The 22,212-nt window shown below is 40.9% G+C and overlaps 2 protein-coding genes across 15 annotated transcripts in view; one reads left to right on the top strand and one right to left on the bottom strand.

Moving 5' to 3' along the window:
• The window catches only part of DZANK1 (double zinc ribbon and ankyrin repeat domains 1), a 72,654-nt gene extending 60,959 nt beyond the window's left edge, over positions 1–11,695 (bottom strand). For 5 of the 10 annotated variants that reach the window (XM_045445420.1, XM_045445419.1, XM_045445417.1 and 2 more), the window contains exons 1-4: positions 11,602–11,662; positions 9,500–9,643; positions 8,594–8,754; positions 4,852–5,005 (exon numbers count right to left, since the gene is read on the bottom strand). In XM_045445420.1, the coding sequence (XP_045301376.1) occupies positions 4,852–5,005; positions 8,594–8,702 (263 nt within the window). In that variant the 5' untranslated portion in view covers positions 8,703–8,754; positions 9,500–9,643; positions 11,602–11,662. Of the gene's footprint in view, positions 1–4,851; positions 5,006–8,593; positions 8,755–9,499; positions 9,644–11,377; positions 11,491–11,601 lie in introns of those variants that run through there. The other 5 variants (XM_045445416.1, XM_045445413.1, XM_045445412.1 and 2 more) reach the window with 5 other exon arrangements.
• Positions 11,696–11,854: 159 nt separating this feature from the next.
• POLR3F (RNA polymerase III subunit F) overlaps positions 11,855–22,212 on the top strand; it is a 31,279-nt gene continuing 20,921 nt past the window's right edge. For 2 of the 5 annotated variants that reach the window (XM_045445424.1, XM_045445422.1), the window contains exons 1-8: positions 11,855–12,151; positions 13,597–13,714; positions 16,701–16,768; positions 17,135–17,155; positions 17,280–17,347; positions 19,069–19,181; positions 21,185–21,328; positions 21,514–21,621. In XM_045445424.1, coding sequence (XP_045301380.1) covers positions 12,090–12,151; positions 13,597–13,714; positions 16,701–16,768; positions 17,135–17,155; positions 17,280–17,347; positions 19,069–19,181; positions 21,185–21,328; positions 21,514–21,621 — 702 coding nt within the window. In that variant the 5' untranslated portion in view covers positions 11,855–12,089. Of the gene's footprint in view, positions 12,424–13,596; positions 13,715–16,700; positions 16,769–17,134; positions 17,156–17,279; positions 17,348–19,068; positions 19,182–21,184; positions 21,329–21,513; positions 21,622–22,212 lie in introns of all 5 variants that reach the window. The other 3 variants (XM_045445426.1, XM_045445427.1, XM_045445423.1) reach the window with 3 other exon arrangements.

Here is a 22,212-nt window from a genome sequence, read left to right on the forward strand (position 1 = left end):
TCATTCTCAAAACAATGATGATATCAAAGCAGGAATTTCCTGGCCATAAAGGTGGCTTTTAAACAAGCAAAACAGATGTCAGAAAGTTTACAGACCCTGGACTAGACCATGGTTATGCACCATTAAAACCTAAAACCTGGGGCACCTGGGTGGCTCAGTCAGGTAAGCATCTGTCTATTGATTATACAGCTCAGGTCACAATCTCACAGTTCATCGGTTCCAGCCTCGTGTCAGGCTCTGTGCTGACAACGCAGAGCTTGCTTGGGATTCTCTCTCTCTCTCTCTCTCTCTCTCTCTCTCTGCCATTCCTCCTCCTCTCTCTCTAAATAAATAAATAAACTAAAAACCTAAAACCCACCCCTGCTTGCTGAAATGTCCCCAAGCTCCCAGCCCCTCCTGTTCACCTGTGTTCCTCATTGACCATGCTCTGATGTGAAAATTCATGTATATATATAAGGACACATGAAGGCAAACACGTCCTTTTATTTCATTCTAGAATATCACACTTTAATAAAAATATATTTCATAGGCGCCTGGGTGGCTCAATGGTTGAGTGTCCAACTTCAGCTCAGGTCATGATCTCATGGTTCATGAGTTCAAGCCCTGGTTCGGGCTCTCTGCTGTCAGCACAGAGTCCACTTCGGATACTCTGTCTCCCTCTCTCTTTGCCCCTCTCCCTCTCAAAAATAAAATTAACATTAAATATATATATATATATATATATATATATATACATATATGTATATATACATATATAAATATCTATATATATTTCAGGGACACCTGGGTGGCTCAGTCAGTTAGGCCTCCAACTTTGGCTCAAGTCATGATTTCATGGTTTGTGAATTCAAGCCCTACATTGGGCTCTCTTCTGTCAGTGCAGAACCCGCCTCAGACCCTCAGTCTCCCCCCCACCCCTCCCCCACTTGTACACACTCTCTCTCCCTGTCAAAAATAAATAAGCATTAAATATATATATATATATATATATATATATATATATACACATCATATATACATATCATATATATAAAACCCTGGTTTGTGAGCATAATTCATTCTGGAAACATGCTTGTAGTCCAGAGCACTTGTATATCAAAGCAAGTTTCTTTTTTTTAAATTTTTTTTTTTTTTAACGTTTATTTATTTTTGAGACAGAGAGAGACAGAGCATGAACGGGGGAGGGTCAGAGAGAGGGAGACACAGAATCTGAAACAGGCTCCAGGCTCTTAGCTGTCAGCACAGAGCCCGACACGGGGCTTGAACTCACGGACCGCGAGATCATGACCTGAGCCGAAGTCGGCGGCTTAACCGTCTGAGCCACCCAGGCGCCCCTATCAAAGCAAGTTTCAAGAACCATTGGCTCAGTTGTGATCATGTGACATTCGGCATCACATACTACTCGTATTGCAAGACATCACTCATTTATCAAGTTAAAATTTAGTAGAAATGTTTGCTCATTTTGTGGAACACTCACAGAACAAGTTACTCACAATCCAAGGTTTTACTGTATTTCGGAAAAGTTGTATTGGTCAAATCTCTCTAAATGGAAACATTTTTCCCCCACTAATGTGGCAGTTGCCACCTTTGGTTGCATATTAGAATCATCAGGAAACTTTAAAAATACTGATGCCTGGGTCTCACCCCCAAGAGATTGTTGTTTAGTTGGTCTGGAGTGTGTGACCTGGGCACAGAGATTCTGCAAGGCTCCCTGGGTGACTCTGATGGCAACCTGTGGTAGACTGTCACAATAATAGTCCAAGACATTATGACTTATCTATCTGCACCGTGGTGCCCTGGTGCCCTTGTAGAATCCCCTCACACATTGACTTTGAGTGTTGCCACATGACTTACTTTGGTCAATGAAACATTAACAAATATGACACAAGCAGAGACTAGAAAAACATCTGCGCATTAGGGCTTGCCGTTTCTCTTACAGCTTTTGAAACTGAATGAAAAAAAACTCAGGTTACCCAACTGGAGACACAAGGCTCAGCCAACGACTTGCATCAACCACCAGAAACGTGACTCAAACTTTCTTAGACTAGCGGGCTCAAGGTGAGACCAAAATTACTGCTGCCATGTCAGTGACCTCAGGCAAGGCCAGCAGAACAACTACCCGGATCATGCACACCAAAATGCTGATCCACAGAATAATGAGCAAATAAATGATGTTTCTTTTAAGACCACTAACTGTCAGGGTGCTTTGTTATACAGCAATAGCCAACTGATTCAGCAGCCAAGCTTGAGAAGCACTGGTTCCATGATGATTTTGGAGATTCTGTGTTATTTCTGTGTATTACAAAAGCAATGCTCACTGTTAAATTTTGGAAGCTATAAAAATTATCAACAACAACAACACAAAAAGTGACTGAATCACCAGAGGCAAAGAATGCTAACGTGTGGCTTGTGTGTTCATTTTCAAATGACTTAATCATAAGAAGCAAACTAAATAGAAAGCTTACAGTAAAGAAGAATTACATGTCAGTACCTTTTGCAAACTGAGCTGGGACAGAAAGGGACTGGGGCTGTCCCTCAACCTGACTCCTTTGAAACAAAGACATCCACAGTGTCCCTGGCAGTTTGGCTCAGGGAAAGGGGAGATCACTGCCTCCGTGTAATGGGCCCTCCTTGCCTACTGCTCACTCAGCTCTGGTCATTGCCCTTCTCCAGTTCTGTTCCAACACATTTCTTTCTTTTTTTTTTTTTTTTTTTTGGTACAACGCATTTCTAAAAAGTGTCAAAATACCATAGTGCACTCTTACACCCTAATTTGTTTTCACTTATATCATAAATATTTTCCCACATCACTCAAAACTTCATGACCATAATTTTTCCTCCTTTTAAAAAATTTTTTTTTATTTTTGAGAGAGAGACAGCATGAGCAGGAGAGGGGTGGAGAAAGATGGAAACACAGAATCCGAAACAGGCTCCAGGCTCTGAGCTCTCAGCACAGAGCCTGACGCGGAGCTCAAACCCACAGACTGTGAGATCATGACCCGAGCCGAAGTCGGACACTTAACTGACTGAGCCACCCAGGCACCCCCATAATTTTTCCTCTTAACATTTTAGTGGCCTTCAATTGTTAACACTCTCATTTCAAATCCTTTTCTCCCTATTAAGAAATTAATTACCTTAAGTACCTAGAAAAAAAGGCTTAGGTGAAGCAGTATAATTTCTTTCCTGTCTTGAAGACTCAAAAACATTTCTGTATAAATACCTTCCCTGAGCTGAGCTCACCTGAAATACTAACAGTGCTTTCAGGACAGATGTTAAGTGGGCACAGAGCAAGATGGGGAGATGCATAAAGAATGACCTTATTTTACACTTTTTTGGAAGCTATGTTAACTCCTCTGAATTACATAGTTAGTAATTACTACTTTGTATCATTACTGCCTGCCACTTATAAGAGGGGCTGCCTTAGAGCATTAAGCACCAGAGTATTTTGCTTGTTAATTTTTTCTTTTTTTTTTTTTTTTGCTTGTTAATTTTTTTAAATGTTTATTTATTTTGAGAGAGAGGGCAAGAAAGAGTGTGAATGGGGGAGGGGCAGAGAGAGAGAATCCCAAGGAGGCTCTTAGCACAGAGCCGGACATGGGGCTCAATCCTACAAACCACAAGATCATGACGTGAGCCAAAACCAAAAGTCAGATACTTAACTGACTGAGCCACCCAGATGCCCCTGCTTGTTTTTAATGATAATTGAGATGACTTGTTTTGACAGAAGTGGTTTGGCAAGTGAAAAAAGCCAATTTTTTCCAATCTTTAATTAAGAACAATAATGTGTACAAGAGTGTTTTGTTTTGTTTTGTTTTGATTGTATTCTTTTTTAAATCTCCAAACGCCAAAGCAGTCATCTGTGTATAATTTGTAGCTCTCCTCAAAAGCCATGCAGTAGCTCAGCCACCAGGGGGAGCCTGGAGAGACTTTTATAAAGTACCTGTGCAAATCCAGGGTATGGGGCTTTAAAAGTGTTTCAAAAATGTGGCTAAACCTGTCTTGCTGTGCAGTAGAATTCTTCTATCACAGACACACAGACTGGCAAAGCATTTGAGTTATTTTCTCTATAACACACAGTTTCAAAATTAAGTGGTGTTTCTATACTTGAAAATTAGAAAAAGTCCTTAAGCAGGAAAGAAAGGACAAAGAAAGGAATAAAGGAGCTAATGTCCAAAGATTAAAATGGCAGTCGCCATGAAGGTCGATTAAGTCAATACGAAATAAAATAGAGAATGATGGTGGTGGTTGTAGGCTGTGTCCTATGGAATAAAAGAACCATCCACTAAAAACAGTATTTTCTTCAAAGTCTGATGAACCACTCCAAAGGTCCCAAACCCTGAAAAGGCTCTTCCTTCCCAAAATCCCAACGTGGAATTGAAAATACAAACAGTGTTGGGGCGCCTGGGTGGCGCAGTCAATTAAGCATCCAACTCTTGATCTCAGCCCAGGTCATGATCTCACATTTCTTGAGTTCGAGCTCTGCATCAGGCACTTATGGTGTGGAGCCTGCTTAGGATTCTGTCTCTCCCTCTCTCTGCCCCTTCCCTGCTTGTGCTCTCTCTCTCTCAAAATAAAGAAATAAACTTAAAAAAAAAAAAAAAGAAAAACAGTGTTAATATATATTAATATACACAGCACCTCATCAAGCTGTATTCTCATGATTTGTACACTTTACAGTATACCTCAGTAAAAGACAAACAAAACACAAAAGTTATAGATATATGTTGAAATTAAAGTTACTTTCCCTTTAGTGACCTTCTAATACAACACTTATTCTTAAAGGAAGAAATAAAATTAAAAAATAATGTCATTATCTGACCAGTTATTTTAATCACCATGCTCTTAACTTACTTAGAGACTGCAATAGCTTTAACTTGTATTTTTCCATCAGGCAGAGTAATAGGCTTCGTATACTTAAATGTATTGTTTTCACGATAACCGATTCTCTTCAGAAATTCAGGTTTGCTGCCATCCAGCGTATAATATATGTTGACATCTGGGGTGTCTGAAAAACCCAAAACAGGGTAACTGTAATTAACACTAAAGTAGCAAAGTCTCTGAATAATGCCCATGGGTCAGTTAATTAATGAGATTTTTTAATATATTATAAGAATGTGTAACAATAACTAACAATAATTGAATTCTTTCTCTGTGCCAGGCAGTGTGCTTTATATGAATTAGCTCATTGCGTGTGTACAACCCTATATGACAGGTCCCACTTTATACCCACTTTATAGATGAGGAAACTGAGTCCCAGGGAGGGTAAGAAAGTCATTCAATAACAGCAGAGTTGTGGTTTCACTTTGGCTACACTGGATCCATAGCCCATGCTCTTGAACCTCTTTGCTATTGTGCCACTCCAATAAGGCATCGATATAAATAGAGTGGGGCTCAGTTTTAAGACCACAACACCCATGTTGAAAGCAGAAGCTAAGTTTTTATTTTTGAGCATTGCTTCAGAAATCCTGGTATTATATTTTATTTGGACTTGGTAAATGATTCCTATACTTCTTGGAAGAATTTTAAAGGTAATAAATTTACAGAATTCAAAGTTCAAAAGATCAAAAATGGTTGCTAAGAGAGGTGATCTCAAACGTTCTCATCACAAGAAAAAAAAATTGTAACTGTGTGGTGATGGATGATAACTAGTGACCAAAGTCCCTGCTCTCACAGAGCCTCTAGTTTATAAAAGACACACAAACAGTAAACAAACAAGTATATATGTGATATCAAGGGGTGGCTAAATCCAATGGAGTAAATAAAGCAGGGGATAAGGTCTGCTTAGCAAGTAGGCAAAGGGATGGGCGGAAGCATATTCCCGTATGTTTAAAAGACACCTATGTTTCCTTTCCTATAAAATGTCCTTTCCTATCTTTTGCCCACTTTTCTATTGGGTTATTATTCTTTTTGTTATTAAATTGTACAACCTCTTTATTTATTGAACATTTTAAATATTAGGGAATTTGAATCCTCTATCATTCATATCATCATTTGTTAATAATCATCCCAAGTGCTATGGGCACATTTTTTAAAATTTGTATTTTGGGGGCACTTAGGTGGCTCAGGTGGACTCTCCACCTCAAGTGTCAGATTCTTGGCTCAGGTCATGACCTCATGGCTTGTGAGATCTAGCCCTTCACTGGGCTCTGCACTGATAGCACGGAGCCTGCTTGGGATTCTCTCCCTGTCTCTCTGCACCTCCCCCACCCCCTCTCGCTCTGTCTCTCAAAATAAATAAACTTAAAAAAACCCTGCATTTTAGCTTGAGAATTTTAAACAATAATACTAGCTTTTAAGATAAAGAGAATTTTAAAAAATAATACTAGCTTTTAAGATGTAGGGGCGCCTGGGTGGCTCAGTCAGTTAAGCATCTGGCTTCTGCAGGCCATGATCTCCCAGTTCATGAGTTTGAGTCCCACATCGCGCTCTCCACTGACAGCTCAGAGCCTGGAGCCTCCTTTGGATTCTGTGTCTCCCTCTCTGCCCCACCCCTGCCCTCTCTTGCGTGTGCACACACTCTCTGTCTGTTTCTCTTTCTCTCAAAAAGAAACATTAAAGGGGTGCCTGGGTGGCTCAGTTGGTTAAGCGTCTGACTTCAGCTCAGGTCATGTTCTCATGGTTCATGAGTTTGAGCCCCACGTCAGGCTCTGTGCTGACAACTCAGAGCCTGGAGCCTGCTTCGGATTCTTGTCTCTCTCTCTCTGTCTGCCCCTCTCCCATTCATGCTCTATCTCTGTCTCTCACAGATAAATAAACATTAAAATTTTAAAATAAATAAATAAATAAACATTTAAAAAAGATAAAGGGAGATGTAGTATATTATAAAGTATTCTTAGTTGGAATTTGTCTAGGAAGTACAGGAGTCACCATAAAATATAGATAAATAGTTTTTACACATTATTTATTGAAATATATAATTGGGGGGCGCCTGGGTGGCGCAGTCGGTTGGGCGTCCGACTTCAGCCAGGTCACGATCTCGCGGTCCGTGAGTTCAAGCCCCGCGTCAGGCTCTGGGCTGATGGCTCATGATGGCTCAGAGCCTGGAGCCTGTTTCCGATTCTGTGTCTCCCTCTCTCTCTCTCTGACCCTTCCCCGTTCATGCTCTGTCTCTCTCTGTCCCAAAAATAAATAAACGTTGAAAAAAAAAAATTAAAAAAAAAAAAAAAGAAATATATAATTGGAACTTCAAAATCTTTTAAAGCAAGTATTTGCTCATATATTTTATCTATAAAACTTTCCCAGGGCACCCGGCTGGGTAAGAACATGGATCTCTTTTTTTGTTTGTTTGTTTGTTTGTTTGGTTGGTTGGTTTTTTTTTTTTTTTTTTTGATGTTTATTTTGAGAGAGAATGAGAGCACGTAGTCATGAGTGAGGGCGTGGCAGAAAGAGAGAGGGAGAGAGAGAATCCCAAGGAGCCCCAGTATGTTACTCTTGATCTCAGGGTAGTGAGTTCAAGCCCCACATTGGGCACAGACATTACCTTAAAAAAAATAAAATAAAGGGGTACCTGGTGTCTCAGTTGGTTGAGCATCTGACTTTTGATTTTGGCTCGAGTCATGATCCTAGGGTTGCGGGATCAAACCCCATGTTGGGCTCTGTGCTGAGCATGGTACCTGCTTAAGATTCTCTCTCTCTCCCTCTGCCCTTCTCCCCCACTCATGTGCTCTTTCTCTCTCAAATTAAAAACAAAGGTTTAATTTCTCCTTATGTTAATTTTATATATATATATATATACACACACACACACACACACATACACGTGTACATATATATGTAGATATATATACGAGTACATGTATATACATTCCTGTCATTACCAGGAAATTTATTCACTGCTTTCTTTCTGTAATAATGTTAAGATTTATTTGGGCATTATTAATGTGCCAGACCCTGACACAGGGTCTAATGGCAGATAATATTCTCACTGTCTAACAATGAAAAAACGCAGACTCAGACTCAGAAAGGCTCAGTAATATATCACTAGAAGCTGTCAAAGTCAGGATTTAATCTCCAATATGCCTGACTGCAAAACCTGTGTTAGCAGGTCAAATTTATTATCCCAGCAAAATAATAAGAATCCTAAGGAAGTCACTTAGGCTAATGTGAGTCAAGATATTGCTACAACTGTGTACTGACACAAATGAAAGGTTGGTCAAAGCTAACATTTTACTTATTTATTTTTAAATGTTTGTTTCTTTCTTTATTTTGAAAGAGAGAGTGCACGCACGTGCAAGTAGGGGGAGGGGCAGAGAGAGAGAGGAGAGACAGAGAATCCCAAGCAGGCTCCACACTGCCAGCACAGAGCCTGATGTGGGGCTTGACCCCAATAACCATGAGATCATGACCTGAGCTGAAATCAAGAATCAGACGCTCAACCGACTGAGCCACCCAGATGCCTCAAAGCTAACCATTTTAATTTAAATATATACGACTCCATAAACCACCAAGTACAACGCTATTGCAAATTTTGGGACTTGTACAAAATCCCCAAGGTCCTAATTGTAGAAGGCATGCAAAGTGAGAAATCAACGAGATGAACATAAGAAATGTGGCAATGTTATTTTACGTAATTTCAAGTACATGTGATTCTTACCTGATTTCATTTCTAAAAGTGTATTGTTATCAATTTCATGGTTGGCTTTTCCAGGTGGAGGCACTCGCAGTGGTATGATCTGAGGGACACACACTGAACCAGCAGTCATTTTCCCTCCTTACATTAAAAAAAGGTGGATGAATATAAATTCCAATAGGCACCTACATTTGAATACAAAAGTCAAAGAGAAGCACTTGTTTAAATACAGCAAAACTACTAAAAACTAAAGAGAATACCACCTAAAAATATTATTTCGTTTTTAACTCAAACAATTATTGCTTCAGATGCATTTTTTCTGTTGAAGTCTCGTGTGGAATTTTAACTATCTAAATACTTACCTCACTTCTGGGAAAAGAGCACGAACAAATGGGATATAGGAATAGAATTATTGTACACGAACAAATTAAACGAATACAGTAGTCCCTCCCTTATCCATGGGGGAAATGTTCAAGACCCCCAGTGTGGGGCGCCTGGGTGGCGCAATCGGTTAAGCATCCAACTTCAGCCAGGTCACGATCTCGCGGTCCGTGAGTTCGAGCCCCGCGTCAGGCTCTGGGTTGATGGCTCAGAGCCTGGAGCCTGTTTCCGATTCTGTGTCTCCCTCTCTCTCTGCCCCTCCCCCGTTCATGCTCTGTCTCTCTCTGTCCCAAAAATAAATAAACGTTGAAAAAAAAATTAAAAAAAAAAAAAAGACCCCCAGTGGATGCCTGAAACCATGAATAGTGCCAAACCCTGTATATACTGGTTTTCCCTATTTATACATACCTATGATAAAGTTTAATTTATAAATTAGCCACAGTAAGAGATTAACTACAACAGTAATAAAATAGAGCAATTACAACAACATACTGTAATAGGTTATGTGAATGTAGTCTCTCTCAAAATATCTTATTGTACTGTACTCACCTTTCTTGTGACGATGTGAGATGATAAAATGCCTACATGATGAGATGAGGTAAGGTGAGTGACTGAGGCACAGTGATGTAGCGTTAGGCTACTACTGACCTTCTAACATCAGAAAAGGATCATCTGCGTCCACGCCCCAGTTGACTGCACGTAAGAGAAACCATGAAAAGCAAAACTGCAGATAAGGGGAGACTACGGTACATCAGAACAGAGACCATTACTCATGATCTGATCTGAGGCCCCTCTAGATCACTATCACCCTTTCCTGCCTCTTATTAATGTGCCACCTCTCCTGGATTCAGGGCAACTCATCACACAAGAGGAGCAGAGTAACTCTGTACATGGCATGAAATGTTAATTTAGAGCCAACTCCCTTGGGAAAGCTCCACATTCAAGGCCCTACTGTTGTGGCCAAGTGGTTCTTGCATTTGAAAGCTGCAAAGAAATTTTAGAAGGATGGCAGAGTATCATGCCTCAGCTGAAAGGAAGCTGGAACAGATACAAACAGTGAGCAACGAACAAAAAGTCTCCCACTCTAGGGGCACCTGGGTGGCTCAGTTGGTTAAGGGTCTGACTCTTGATTTTGGCTCAGGTATGATCTCACCATCAGTGAGATCAAGACCCAAGCTGTTAGCATAGAGCCTGATTGTGATTCTCTCTCTCCCTCTCTGCCTCTCTCCTGCTCACATTCTCTTTCTCTCTGTCTCTGTCTCTCTCTCAAAATAAATAAATAAACAAAAAAAATCTCCCACTCTATCTACTGTATAAACAGTTAAGTATAAGTATGGAGGCCTTACTGATCTTTTTCTGTGGGAGGGAGTAGGATTCTTAATACATAAAGGATATACAGGGGAAAAACAACCCTCACCTTAATACAACAACCATTTACATCTCTGTGTCACCTTTTCAAATTTCAATGACTTTTTTTTTTTTTTTGAGAAAGGGAGAGATGGAGGGGAAAGGGAGAGAGGGAGAGAGAGAGAAAGAGAGAGAGAGAGAGAGAGAGAGAGAGAGAGAGAGAGAGAGAGAGAGAGAATCTTAAGCAGGTTCCACGCTCAGCACAGAACCCAGTGCTGGGCTTCATCCCATGACCCTGGGATCATGACCCGAGTGGATCATGACCTTTGGGACATTCAAGACTGAGCCACCCAGGCACCCCTTAAATTTCAGTGATTATGGATATATAGTCTCCCTCAGTTATAATCTATGTGTTCATTACATTTTTACAGTATACTTCTTGCACTCTCTATTATTTACAGTTTTCCATATACTTATATAATCTTATCATTGTGTGGTTGGGAATTTAGGCTATTACTAGTTTCTTTTTAGCTTTGGTTGGTAATTGTACATAATGCTGCCCTGAACAGCTTGTGGCTTGAATTTTGTCACAGACTATATTCCCAAAACTTGGATAAATAAATTTAAGAAGTGAAATTAATGCCTGGTTGGATAGTTCCAGGTCAAAGGCTACAAATGTAAATTGCAGATGCCGATTTTAGAGTAATATCCTCTACAGAAGGGTGGCTGGACTGGGGCAGGGGGGAGGGAGAAGGAGGGAAGAAGAAGGTGCTGTTTCTCATTTTTCCACTTAAGTAAGAGGCAATTAAAATTTAAAAAGTTGAAAATTTAGTCATATATAAAAAAATATATTATATTATAAATATATATTTAAATATATCATATTATAAATATATATTTAAATATATTATATTATAAATATGTATATTTATGCATATAGGGGAAGGAATAATACGCGCAGCAAGTAGGAGCTACCCCTTGGGAGGCTGGGGCGGCCTGTGGGCCCCAAGCGAAGAGGATCAAGAAGTAGACCACCATGCTAGGCCCAAACAGCAGTGTAGGGTCAACAGCACCCCTCACCCATCAAATCCTTCCATCAAGACCGCCCCCTCGCCTCCCGGATCCGGAACCCCGTCCGGTCCCAGTCCCTGTCCATCAGGGGCAGATAGGGACGCCCGCTTCCTTTCGGCTGGAGTGAGGGAGGCCCTTCTCCTCCTGCTCCCTCTCTTCCTTCGACCACCAGAACCCGGACTGGGATCACCGAGGTACCGCCACTGTCCCCAGTCAGGCAGCCCACCTCTCACCACCTCTCGCCGTCTCCTCTGCTGCCTCCTGGGTTTCCACAGACGCCGCGAGCCGCGCCCCTCCCACTGAGAGCCGGGCAGGTGATTGGAGGACACCGACTTCCTAGCAACCAACCCCGCCTCTGCCGCTTGGCCGGGGGACTGGTACCGGCCTCGCGCGCCTTTCCTAAAGGCTTCACTGCAGGTCTCTGAGAATATGGCTTCACAGAAGTTGGAAAATGCTCAGAGGTGACATCCCAACACAGAGTGAGGGAACCAGACTCGTTGGTCCGACAGGCATTGACCTTCTGAAAAACAAGAATAAGACGTAGCGGATCAGGCGTGGCTCGGCCACCTCAGGCCGACAGAACAAGTAAGGACCGGCTGCGACATGAGGAAGAAGGCCCCTGCCAAACTTGGTGCTTTCTTTCCCCGGTTTCCTCGCTCCCCAGCTGGGTAACCAGCGACTCCGAACATCTCTTCCCACGAGGGACGGGAACTGGGCAGTGATGGCTGAGGTGAAGGTGAAGGTACAGCCGCCCGACGCGGATCCCGTGGAAATAGAAAACAGGTAAACCAGTGAGTGAGGCTCCTTCCCCCCTCTGGAGCCCCTCCTCAGGCGGCTGGTCATTTGGGCAGGCGGACCCCTTCCACGGGCACCGTCGGCAGATACCTGCGCGCACAGGAAGGGGATTCGTGGGGTTTGGAGCCTCCCTCCCATCCCTGGACCGCAGACTTCTTAAGAAGTTCCGGGCGAGCTTGACAGTTTGCAACTTTACGTATCCGATCTTGCGCCGGTGCTGTTCGGAAAGTTGTGATGATGTGTTTTCTTCCTACATTAAGGTAACCGATGCCCAGAGAGGACTTGGCGTTTTTCCCGTAGTACTTGTAGATACGTACTGTACTCTGATCCAGGATCGCTCTTGTCGCTAAGGGAACTCCCACGACAGAATGTTTGGGCGAAATTAGGATGCAGTTTGGATTTTTGAAGCAACACTAAGCCAAATGGTTTCCGTGCAGTATTTAAGGTTTTAGGTTACATATCACGGCTCGTGGGTTCGAGCCCCGCGTCGGGCTCTGTGCTGACAGCTCAGAGCCTGGAGCCTGCTTCAGATTTTGTGTCTCCCTCTCTCTCAGCCCCTCCCCTGCTGACGCTCTCTCTCTCTCTCTCTCTCAAATATAAGGTAAAACATTAAAAAAAAAAAAAAAAACTTTAAAAAAGTCGGTGGGGGGCGCCTGGGTGGCTCAGTCGGTTGAACCTCCGACTTCAGCTCAGGTCATGACCTCACCGCTCATGGGTTCCAGCCCCATGTGGGGCTCCGAGCTGACAGCTCAGAGCCTGGAGCCTGCTTCAAATTCTGTGTCTCCCTCTCTCTCTGCCCCTCCCCTGCTCACGCTCTCTCTCAAATATAAAACAAACAAAAAAAATTTTTTTTGAGAGTTTAGGTCACCTAAAGCCTCTCCTAATTTTATATTTTTAGGTTACCACATAGTTTTAAAGACCTTGACTTTCTCAAACTTATGAAAACATGTACGATGATCCTATAACAAGGTGGATAGTTTGGTTGATTTTTGTTTGGTATAGATAATTCCCAAAGCAGACCCAGTTGTGGTTAATTGGCATAACAAAATTTGTCTTCCCACCAGACGTGTCTGATTTGCCTCCTTGCAGACTATGACTGCCCAATGCACTGCATATTAACTTTGTCATAGTTGTTCTGAGAAAATTGAAGCCCCAGCTTTAATATATTTTGTGTTTGTTTTCATTTGACTTTTCTAATTTAAAGTTCATATTAGTGAGGAAAAGAAACACTCCCTTAAATAGTAGTATGTAAACATGTACTTTATCTTGCTCAATTTCTAACATGCTTTAATTCACAACCATCATAGAAACCTAGATCATCTGCCAAATGTGAAAAAAGGCACAATTTCAGACCATTCTGCTTGTATTTTTCCCTCATTGCCTCTTGAAATGGGTCAGAACATGAATAAAATCATTATTGCCTTTGTTCCTAGGATTATAGAATTATGTCACCAGTTCCCTCATGGAATCACAGACCAAGTAATTCAGAATGAAATGCCTCATATAGAAGCCCAGCAGCGGGCAGTGGCCATCAATAGACTGCTGTCCATGGTAAGGCAAATTCAACTAGTTGATGTAATTATTTATGTGCTATGGACTGTCATTACTTCCTGTTACGTAGATGTGAAACCATTCTCAAGTGTGTTAGGTTAAGACTCCAAACCAGGAAACAGCTCAGACTGCCCGAACTGAGGAAAGAAGAAATAATTACACATCATTTTACAAGAAGAATGAAATAAATGTATTGTTTTAACTGTTGTATTTGTTAACCTAATTGTCATCGTGAGACACGGGGCACATAGGCCTAGTCTGCTCTCACCTTCTGTTTGCTTCCTGCTGTTGGTGTTGGGCCATTGCCTATGAAATGTGCCCCATCTGGTTTTTCTGCAGGTTATCACAGAGTTGGTTCCTTAGGGTTTCATTCTCCACAATCTCACTCCTCACTCTGAGCATTTCAGGAGGCAGGAATGAGTCTAGTCACACTGCAGTGGGGTTTTTCATTGAAGCCCTTCTACCTGCTCTTCTCTCTTCTCTTCTCCTGGGGCCCTAATATCATTCTCCTACACTGTCCCAAAACACCCCACCTTGTGGCACCCCATCCTCTAAATCTGCCTATTTCTCCTTTCATTTCTCCATCATCAGAACTCCCATGTCTTGAAAGCATTTCATTTTGGTTGTAGTAGAAATTGAGTAAAAGATTTCTACACTAAGGACTCATGGAAGTTTGAGGATAGGTGAACGTTCTGTTAAACTACTCCCTTCGACCTTCTAGCTCAATGGCTGGAAAACTTTCTGTAACGTGCCAGATAGTATGCGTCGTAGGCTTTGCAGGCCATAAGGTTTCTGTCATAACTACTCAACTCTGCAGGAAAGTAGCCATGAACCATTCATAAGCACATGAGCATGGCTGCATTCCGGTAAAACCTTATTTATAAAAATAAGCAGTGGGCCGGAGTGCTCGCCCTGTTTTAGTACTGTTGGTGATTTCTAATCAGTTCACCACGGTGAAGGACTCAGCTCCAGGAGGGATAGTGGAAGGGATGCTGGAGGTTGTGGCAACTGAAACTGTTTTTGTCCTCTGACTACCCTTTGAGCCCTTTGCCTTCTGTCTGAAAATCCTCCTCAGTACCTCCCTCTCTTTCGCCATCTCTGCAGCCCCATCTACTGCCAGGCCTGTGGTCTACAGGTTGTAAGCAGTGGTGGAGCTATGATGACTTTTAATTATTAGTAAATCACAAAGGGTTGCTGCTTTTAGCTCATAAACAGCTCTCAGATTTGTTCCCTCCTTTCCATTCCTGCTACCTCTGCATGTGTTCAGGCTCTTGGCTTTTTCCTGGACTATCACAGTATATTCTAACTGGCTTTCCATCTGCCTCAGTGCAGCCAGCCTGATTTTTTTTTTTTTTTTTTTTTTTAAGTAGGCTTCACACCCAGCACAGAGCCCAATGCGGGGCTTGAACTCACGACCCTGAGATCAAGACCCTGAGAACAAGAGTTGGATGCCTAACTGACTGAGCCACTCAGGCACCCCTTGATCATAATACAGATCTGACCAAGTCATTCGTGACCCAGAATCCTCTCAACACTACAGATTCAAGTCCACACTCTTGGGTTTACCACACCGAGCCCCTACCTTCCTCAACCACTCTGCCTCAAAAGTTAGGGTTCAGGGGAACAGATTGTCTTTGGTTCCCTGCCACATCATGCCTCAGGTCCTTTGTCTTCACTGGTTAGAAGGCCCTTCTTCCCTTTCTTCACAGAGTAACTCCACATTCTCCTTCAAGATTCAGCTCTGCTATTGTCTCCCAGAAAGCTTCCCTGAAATCCCCCCCAGGTTGGGCCAAAGCTGCTTCTCTGAGTGCCCATTCCACCCTTAACTTACCTCTGTGTTGATGCCGACAAGATAGCATTGATGTTAGCTGTGTGATTCTCTTTTAGAATTCATGTTTGTCCCCCACCAAACATGGATCACAGTATGGGTTTTCAGGAAATGTTCATGGGCTGAATTAAATGACCTCCAAATGGAACTTTGTGGTTCGATTTTCCTACTTAGTGGGGTTCGGGGAGGGAGGTTATTGCTGTTCATCCGTATGTAAGCCTGTTTCTAAGTCATGTGTCATCCCAGCCTCAACGCACGGCAGTGGGGCCTCTCCCAGCCATGGATTCCCCAAACTGCCAGAAATCCCATAATATGGCCACCTGAGTGCTCCAGAGTTCACACCCAAGGAATTTCAAAAGCACGCCAGACATGCTTTACTTTACTTTTGATTTGTTATATAAAACCAAAACTATTGCATCTTTTATTCATTGGTTGACCTTTCTAATTTTCATGTAATACAACAGAAATCACACAAATCACTAAATGTCACTATTATGTCAGGTTTAGTTAATCATCATGTTATAGATTTATGCATGTTAGCCTTTATTTGAACTTCTTGTTTATATAAATTATTTATCTTTACATTACATATACTGATTGAATTTATTCGAATTTGACTATGGATTTTTATTTATTATTCTAAAGCTGCTTCTTCAAAATTATTTTTTTTTTAATTTTTTTTTTTTTTCAACGTTTATTTATTTTTGGGACAGAGAGAGACAGAGCATGAACGGGGGAGGGGCAGAGAGAGAGGGAGACACAGAATTGGAAACAGGCTCCAGGCTCTGAGCCATCAGCCCAGCGCCTGACGCGGGGCTCGAACTCACGGACCGCGAGATCGTGACCTGGCTGAAGTCGGACGCTTAACCGACTGCGCCACCCAGGCGCCCCCAAAATTATTTATGCATTGGTCATATAACCAAGCCAGGACACCAGCATATAATTTGGAAAATGGTAACATAAAGGGCTAAGTTTTTGAAAATATATTACATGTGATATGTAGACAAAGACCGAAGTCTTGAGTGAGGAACTAACAAATAACTGCAAGGCAGGATGTTTTGGTTTGTGTAAACTTTTAAAGAATACATTAACATTTGTGATTGATTGAAAATAGCTCCAAAATAATTCATTATTATTTTCTGTTTAAAAAAACTTTAGGGTCAATTGGATCTCTTAAGGAGCAATACAGGCCTTCTGTATAGAATAAAGGATTCTCAGAATGCTGGGTAAGCACCCAATTTTTTATTTTTAGAAACTTTAATTATTACGAACATAATCTATGGTTTTGGGGAAAAAAGTCAATAGAGAATTGCATAATGTAATCTGTCCTGCATACCATTCCGGCCTCTTGTCATGAGTTCCATTTTTCAGAGATGACTGCTCTTAATAATTTGGTATATGTCCTTTCTTCTAGGTATATATATAAATATATAGAGATGATTATATATTTATATACTATATATATAATCTCTTTTTTTCTTTTTTTTTCTTTTTTTTTTTAACAAAAATGGGATCATGCTATCCATACTGTTTTGCAACTTGTTTTTTTCACTTACTATATCTTGGACATCTTTTCATTCTGGTACATACAGCCCTGTCTCATTCTTTTTAAGGTAAGCCCTTCTTTTGGTAAATAAGTCAATGTGATGACCTTGTTCACTAATTCAAGTAGTTATGTAGATTCTTAGATTATCCTGTATCTCTTTGCCTTTTTAATTCTACTTTATTCCCCTGCAGTAAAATGAAAGGATCAGATAACCAAGAAAAACTGGTATATCAAATCATAGAGGATGCAGGAAATAAAGGTAAGCATGTGAAGGAAGAAGCAGGAAAAAACTTCCTGGTCTTTGTCTGTAGGTCCAGAAATAGGGAATGAGATCTGGCTTCCCAAGCTATAGATCTATGTGTAGAGAATGCTGCCATGTATGTTAAAAGAAGAGGAGATATGACATAAACGTGTAACGTGCGTATGCTTGAGGGACACCCAGAAGTGATGCCATTGCTGCCTCCAGGGAGGGTAGGAGCTAGATGGCTATGGGCAGGGATGGAAAGGAACTTCTAAATTATGATCCTTAAAACTTAAGGAGTTGTTGTTTTGTTTTGTTTTTTAATTCTTTCTAAACTTTGGAGGCCTTTGTTTCTTCCTTTTCCTCTTATCTGTAAATTATGGATAATAACATCTCTCTGGTTTTTGGAGAAAGCAGAGGGATGTCTAGTGCAGTGCGGCAGTGCCTGACTGAGGTCCCTCAGCAACTATTAGATATCTCTCTATCCCACTAACAGAATTCTATCTAAACTGCTGTTATCACAATTTAGGATTTGAGTCACTGATACTAGTTTCAACAATGTATCAACCATGATATAATTTGAAATCATATCATTCTTATATTTATTAGAAGTTAAATTAATATTTTAAAAATAGATTCATGAAAAAAGCATTCTCTATCTTAAAAACTTCTTCCTATCTCATTATGCCTCTGTGCTGGGAAGAAAATAGGGTAACATGTTTTATACAAAATTCCATATACAAGCCTTTTTTAAAAGAGTAACCAGGGCGGCAGGGTAGCTGAGTTGGTTAAGTGTCCAACTTAGGCTCAGGTCATGATCTCACGGTTTGTGGTTTCGAGCCCCATGTCAGGCTCTGGGCTGACAGTGCAGAACCTGCCTGGGATTCTCTGTCTCCCCCTCTCTCTGCCCCTCCTTCTCTCTCTTTCTTTCTCAAAACTAAATAAATAAGCATTTAAAACAGAGAGAAACCATAGCCTCCTGCACAGGGCTTTTGGTGGCTGTGAGAACCCCAGTCTTCCATTTTTCATCTCTTAAATACAGTTTTCGTGTATACGTAATGGGTATACATGCACACAGATGCTTACTTAATATAAAGTATTTTTTGCTCTACGCTGACAGTGGCAACTGACCTTGGCCCAAACTTAAGTTACAATCTAAATACAATCTAAAGTAGGGGCGCTTGGGTGGCTCAGTTAAGCATCTGACTCTTGATTTTGGCTCAGGTCATGATCCCTAGGTCATGGGATCAAGCCGCAAGTTGGGCTCTGTGCAGACAGCGCAGAGCCTGCTTGGCATCCTCTCTCTTCCTCCCTCTCACCCCCTCCTGACTTGAGCTCTCTCTCAAAAAATAATAAATTAAAAAAAAAAATACAAATCTAAAGTAAAAATAATAGGAAACAGAAGTTGGGATGCAAAAGAGGATGGAAGAGACGATGTAAGTCAATTCAGTACCATTCTTTCCTTCCATTAAAAAATATCTTTTTCAGTGTTTTTAGAAAGGTGCCATGCTAGGATTCCAAGAAATTTCTGGTTAGAAGATAGAGCACATAACTTAACATTTTATATGTTATGTTATCTGAGATTCTTACCTCTAAGTCACTGTTTTCTCTATAGCTGTGCTCTAGGGATATATACATATATATACATACTTTGTTATAGTTTTGGCATGAGATACAGCAGTAGGACTGTAAACACACATCCTATGGTGTTGAATTCATTTTACTTTATTTTCTTATAGGAATATGGAGCAGAGATATCCGATACAAAAGTAACTTGCCATTAACAGAAATTAACAAAATTCTAAAGAATTTGGAAAGTAAAAAGCTTATCAAAGCTGTTAAGTCTGTGGCAGTGAGTAGTTTTCTCTTTTCTTCCCCCAAGTGGTCATTGTATATATTCTGGTCCAAGTACGTTTCAAGATTTTTATTGTTCTGTAAGCTGTGTCATGATTTAAAACTACTGGTCAAAACGATTTCTAAAAATTAAGCTCAAGTTGGATTGGCTTGGAGATGTTGCCTAGATTTATCGCTGCTTAATTAACTCTTTGTGTCTCACCCGCCATTAAAGCTAAAACCAGTTTACTCTTCAGTAAAGAATTTTTGGAATCATGAGCATTTTTCCTGGATTTCCAGTGTGTAAGATAATTTACTCCATCCTGGCATATTAGATTACTCATTCAACAAATAGCTATTGTGTGTTTGCTGTGTACCAGGTACTCTTGTAGTGCTTGGGATACGTGAGTAAACAAGTCAGAGAGAGATCTCTGCCCTGTCTGTTCCAGTACATGGTATTTCTCTTTCTCCTCATCCCACCCTAGCCCTATTACCTCCTCCAGGGGCTTCCACTCCAGAGCTGGCTGCATCAGGGACACCAGCTGCTGACTGCACTGACTTAGGTATCAGAAGAGCCAAGATTCCCCCTAAAGTTTGCTTGAACACGGATTTTGGCAAATAAGAATTCAATGTTCATCAGAGATTTTATTTATCAAATAGTATTTTTGCCTTACCAACCCCTAGTTTATACCATTATCTCCCTTCTGCATTTTTAATGGATAATTTCAAATTTTCACAAAAGTAGAGCCAATAATACAAGTCTCCACATACCGATCACCTACCTTCACTTTGCCAATCTTTCTTCTCCACCTTTATTTTTAATAACAGCCTTATTATTGAGATAAAATTGACATGCCAGAAGATTCATCTGTTTAAAATGTACAGTTTGGTAGTTTTTAGTATATTCCCAAAGTTGTGCAACCATCACACTGCTGTAATTTTAGGACATTTTCATCACCCGTGAAATGTGACCCCACTAGCAGTCAGTCCTCTGCATCCCTGCCTGTAGGCCTTGATAACCACTAATGTAGTTTCTGTCTCTACAGATCTGCCTATTCTGGAAATTTTGTATAAATGGAATCATACAGTATGTGGTCTTTTGCATCAGGCTTCTTTCATTTACACAATGTTTTCAAGGTTTCAAACTGAAGTAGTATTGGATTGTAACCCAAAGTCTAAAATAAATCTTCATAAGTCCATACTGATATAAATGTTGAAATAAATAAATGACCCATCTTCCCATGAGTGGAAAGAGGCAGAATAGACAAACCTCCTGTGCAGAAGAGTTCCAGGTAATTTAGGTAGTAGAACGTAACTCTCCCTCCTTCAGTTTGGGCTCTGCGTACTGATTTCCTTCCAAACATGGCAAGGCTAGGGAAGAAAGTTTACAGTGGAGAAAACTGAGAAACACTACCTCAAGCCACATGATCAAGGTTAACATCAACACCGAAAAGTCTTAGTGATGGTGATCAATCATCACTTGGTGACGATTGAGTACCCTTGATGGGATGTGGTCAGAAGGGCACTTCCTCTGTGGTCTTTTTCCTGGTCTAGTCCTGAGAAAAACATCAGACAAATCTCAGTCAAAAGGCATCTTACAGAATACCCAACCAGTAATTCTCAGAACTGGCAAGTTCTCAAAAACAAGGAGAGTCTGAGAAGCTGTCACAACCAGAAGTTGCCAAGGAAACATACCAAATAAATGTAGTGTGGTATCCTGAATAGGTTCTTGACCCAGAAAAGGGACATTAGGGGAAAACTAAGGAAATCTCAGTATAGACTTAGGTAATAATGATGTATCAATATTGGTTCATTAACTGTAATAAATGTACCCTACTAATATGTAAGATGCTAATAAGAGGGGAAACTGAGCACAAGGTAAATGTACCATCTTTACAATAATTGTGTAAATCTAAAACTGCTCTAAAATACAAAGTTTTGAGTTGTTGTTTTTTTTTAATCTTAGTTTCAGAAGACTTATTTATCTTATAACCACATCTGCTTGTGCATGTTTTTTCCTAGGCCTCAAAAAAGAAAGTATATATGCTCTATAACCTGCAGCCAGACCGGTCTGTGACTGGTGGAGCCTGGTACAGTGACCAGGATTTTGAATCAGAATTTGTAGAGGTGCTTAACCAACAGTGTTTTAAATTTCTACAAACCAAGGTGAGGCATAACTGAGGACATATCACTGCAAATCTTTTTTTAAAAGTTTATATCGTATTTTATAGGACTTGAAAATGGTGAAGTTGATAATTTTTACTAAACAGTATATTCCATTGTTGATTTTCAGACTATATAAATTGTATTCAGAAAACACTATGCTGAGATTTGTGTTTCTACCCTTATAGGCAGAAACAGCACGAGAAAGCAAACAGAATCCAATGATACAAAGAAATAGTTCATTTGCCTCATCACATGAAGTATGGAAGTACATCTGTGAATTGGGGATCAGTAAGGTGAGAGCTTGGGTTTTGAATTTTCATCTTATTTTTTATTTAAAAAAAATTTTTTTAATGTTTATTTTTGAGAGAAAGACACAGATCATGAGTGGGGGAGGGGCAGAGAGACAAAATCTGAAGCAGGCTCCAGGCTCTGAGCTGTTAGCACAGAGCCCTACGCAGGGCTCGAACCCACGAGCCATGAGATCATGGCCTGGTACGAAGTCAGAAGTTCAACAGACAGCCACCCAGGCGCCCCTTCATTTTAATTTTTTAAAGTTACTCTTCATCACAGGGGTATAGTTTACAATGTATTCTGAACATATTTGACCCAGACCCTTTTTTGAGGTGATACCTGTGAACATTGTGCAGAATCCACTTTCGGAAAGCACTGTCCTAAGCCATTTAGACAAAGGTGACTGTCCTGCCATCAGGCACTGTGTGATCTGTATATACTTAAGCTTGGCATATAGAGCAGCAGTGTAGAGGCCTGGCAGTGCACTGCACTCCCAAAATTCAAAAGTCTCTTCTGACAAGGTCTTGACTTTCTCAGGGACATTTCAACATAGATGACAAACCTCAATAGCATCAGTTGCCACTTACTGGTAT

The sequence above is a fragment of the Leopardus geoffroyi genome, chromosome A3 (genome assembly GCF_018350155.1).
Source record: "Leopardus geoffroyi isolate Oge1 chromosome A3, O.geoffroyi_Oge1_pat1.0, whole genome shotgun sequence".
NCBI lineage: Eukaryota > Metazoa > Chordata > Mammalia > Carnivora > Felidae > Leopardus > Leopardus geoffroyi.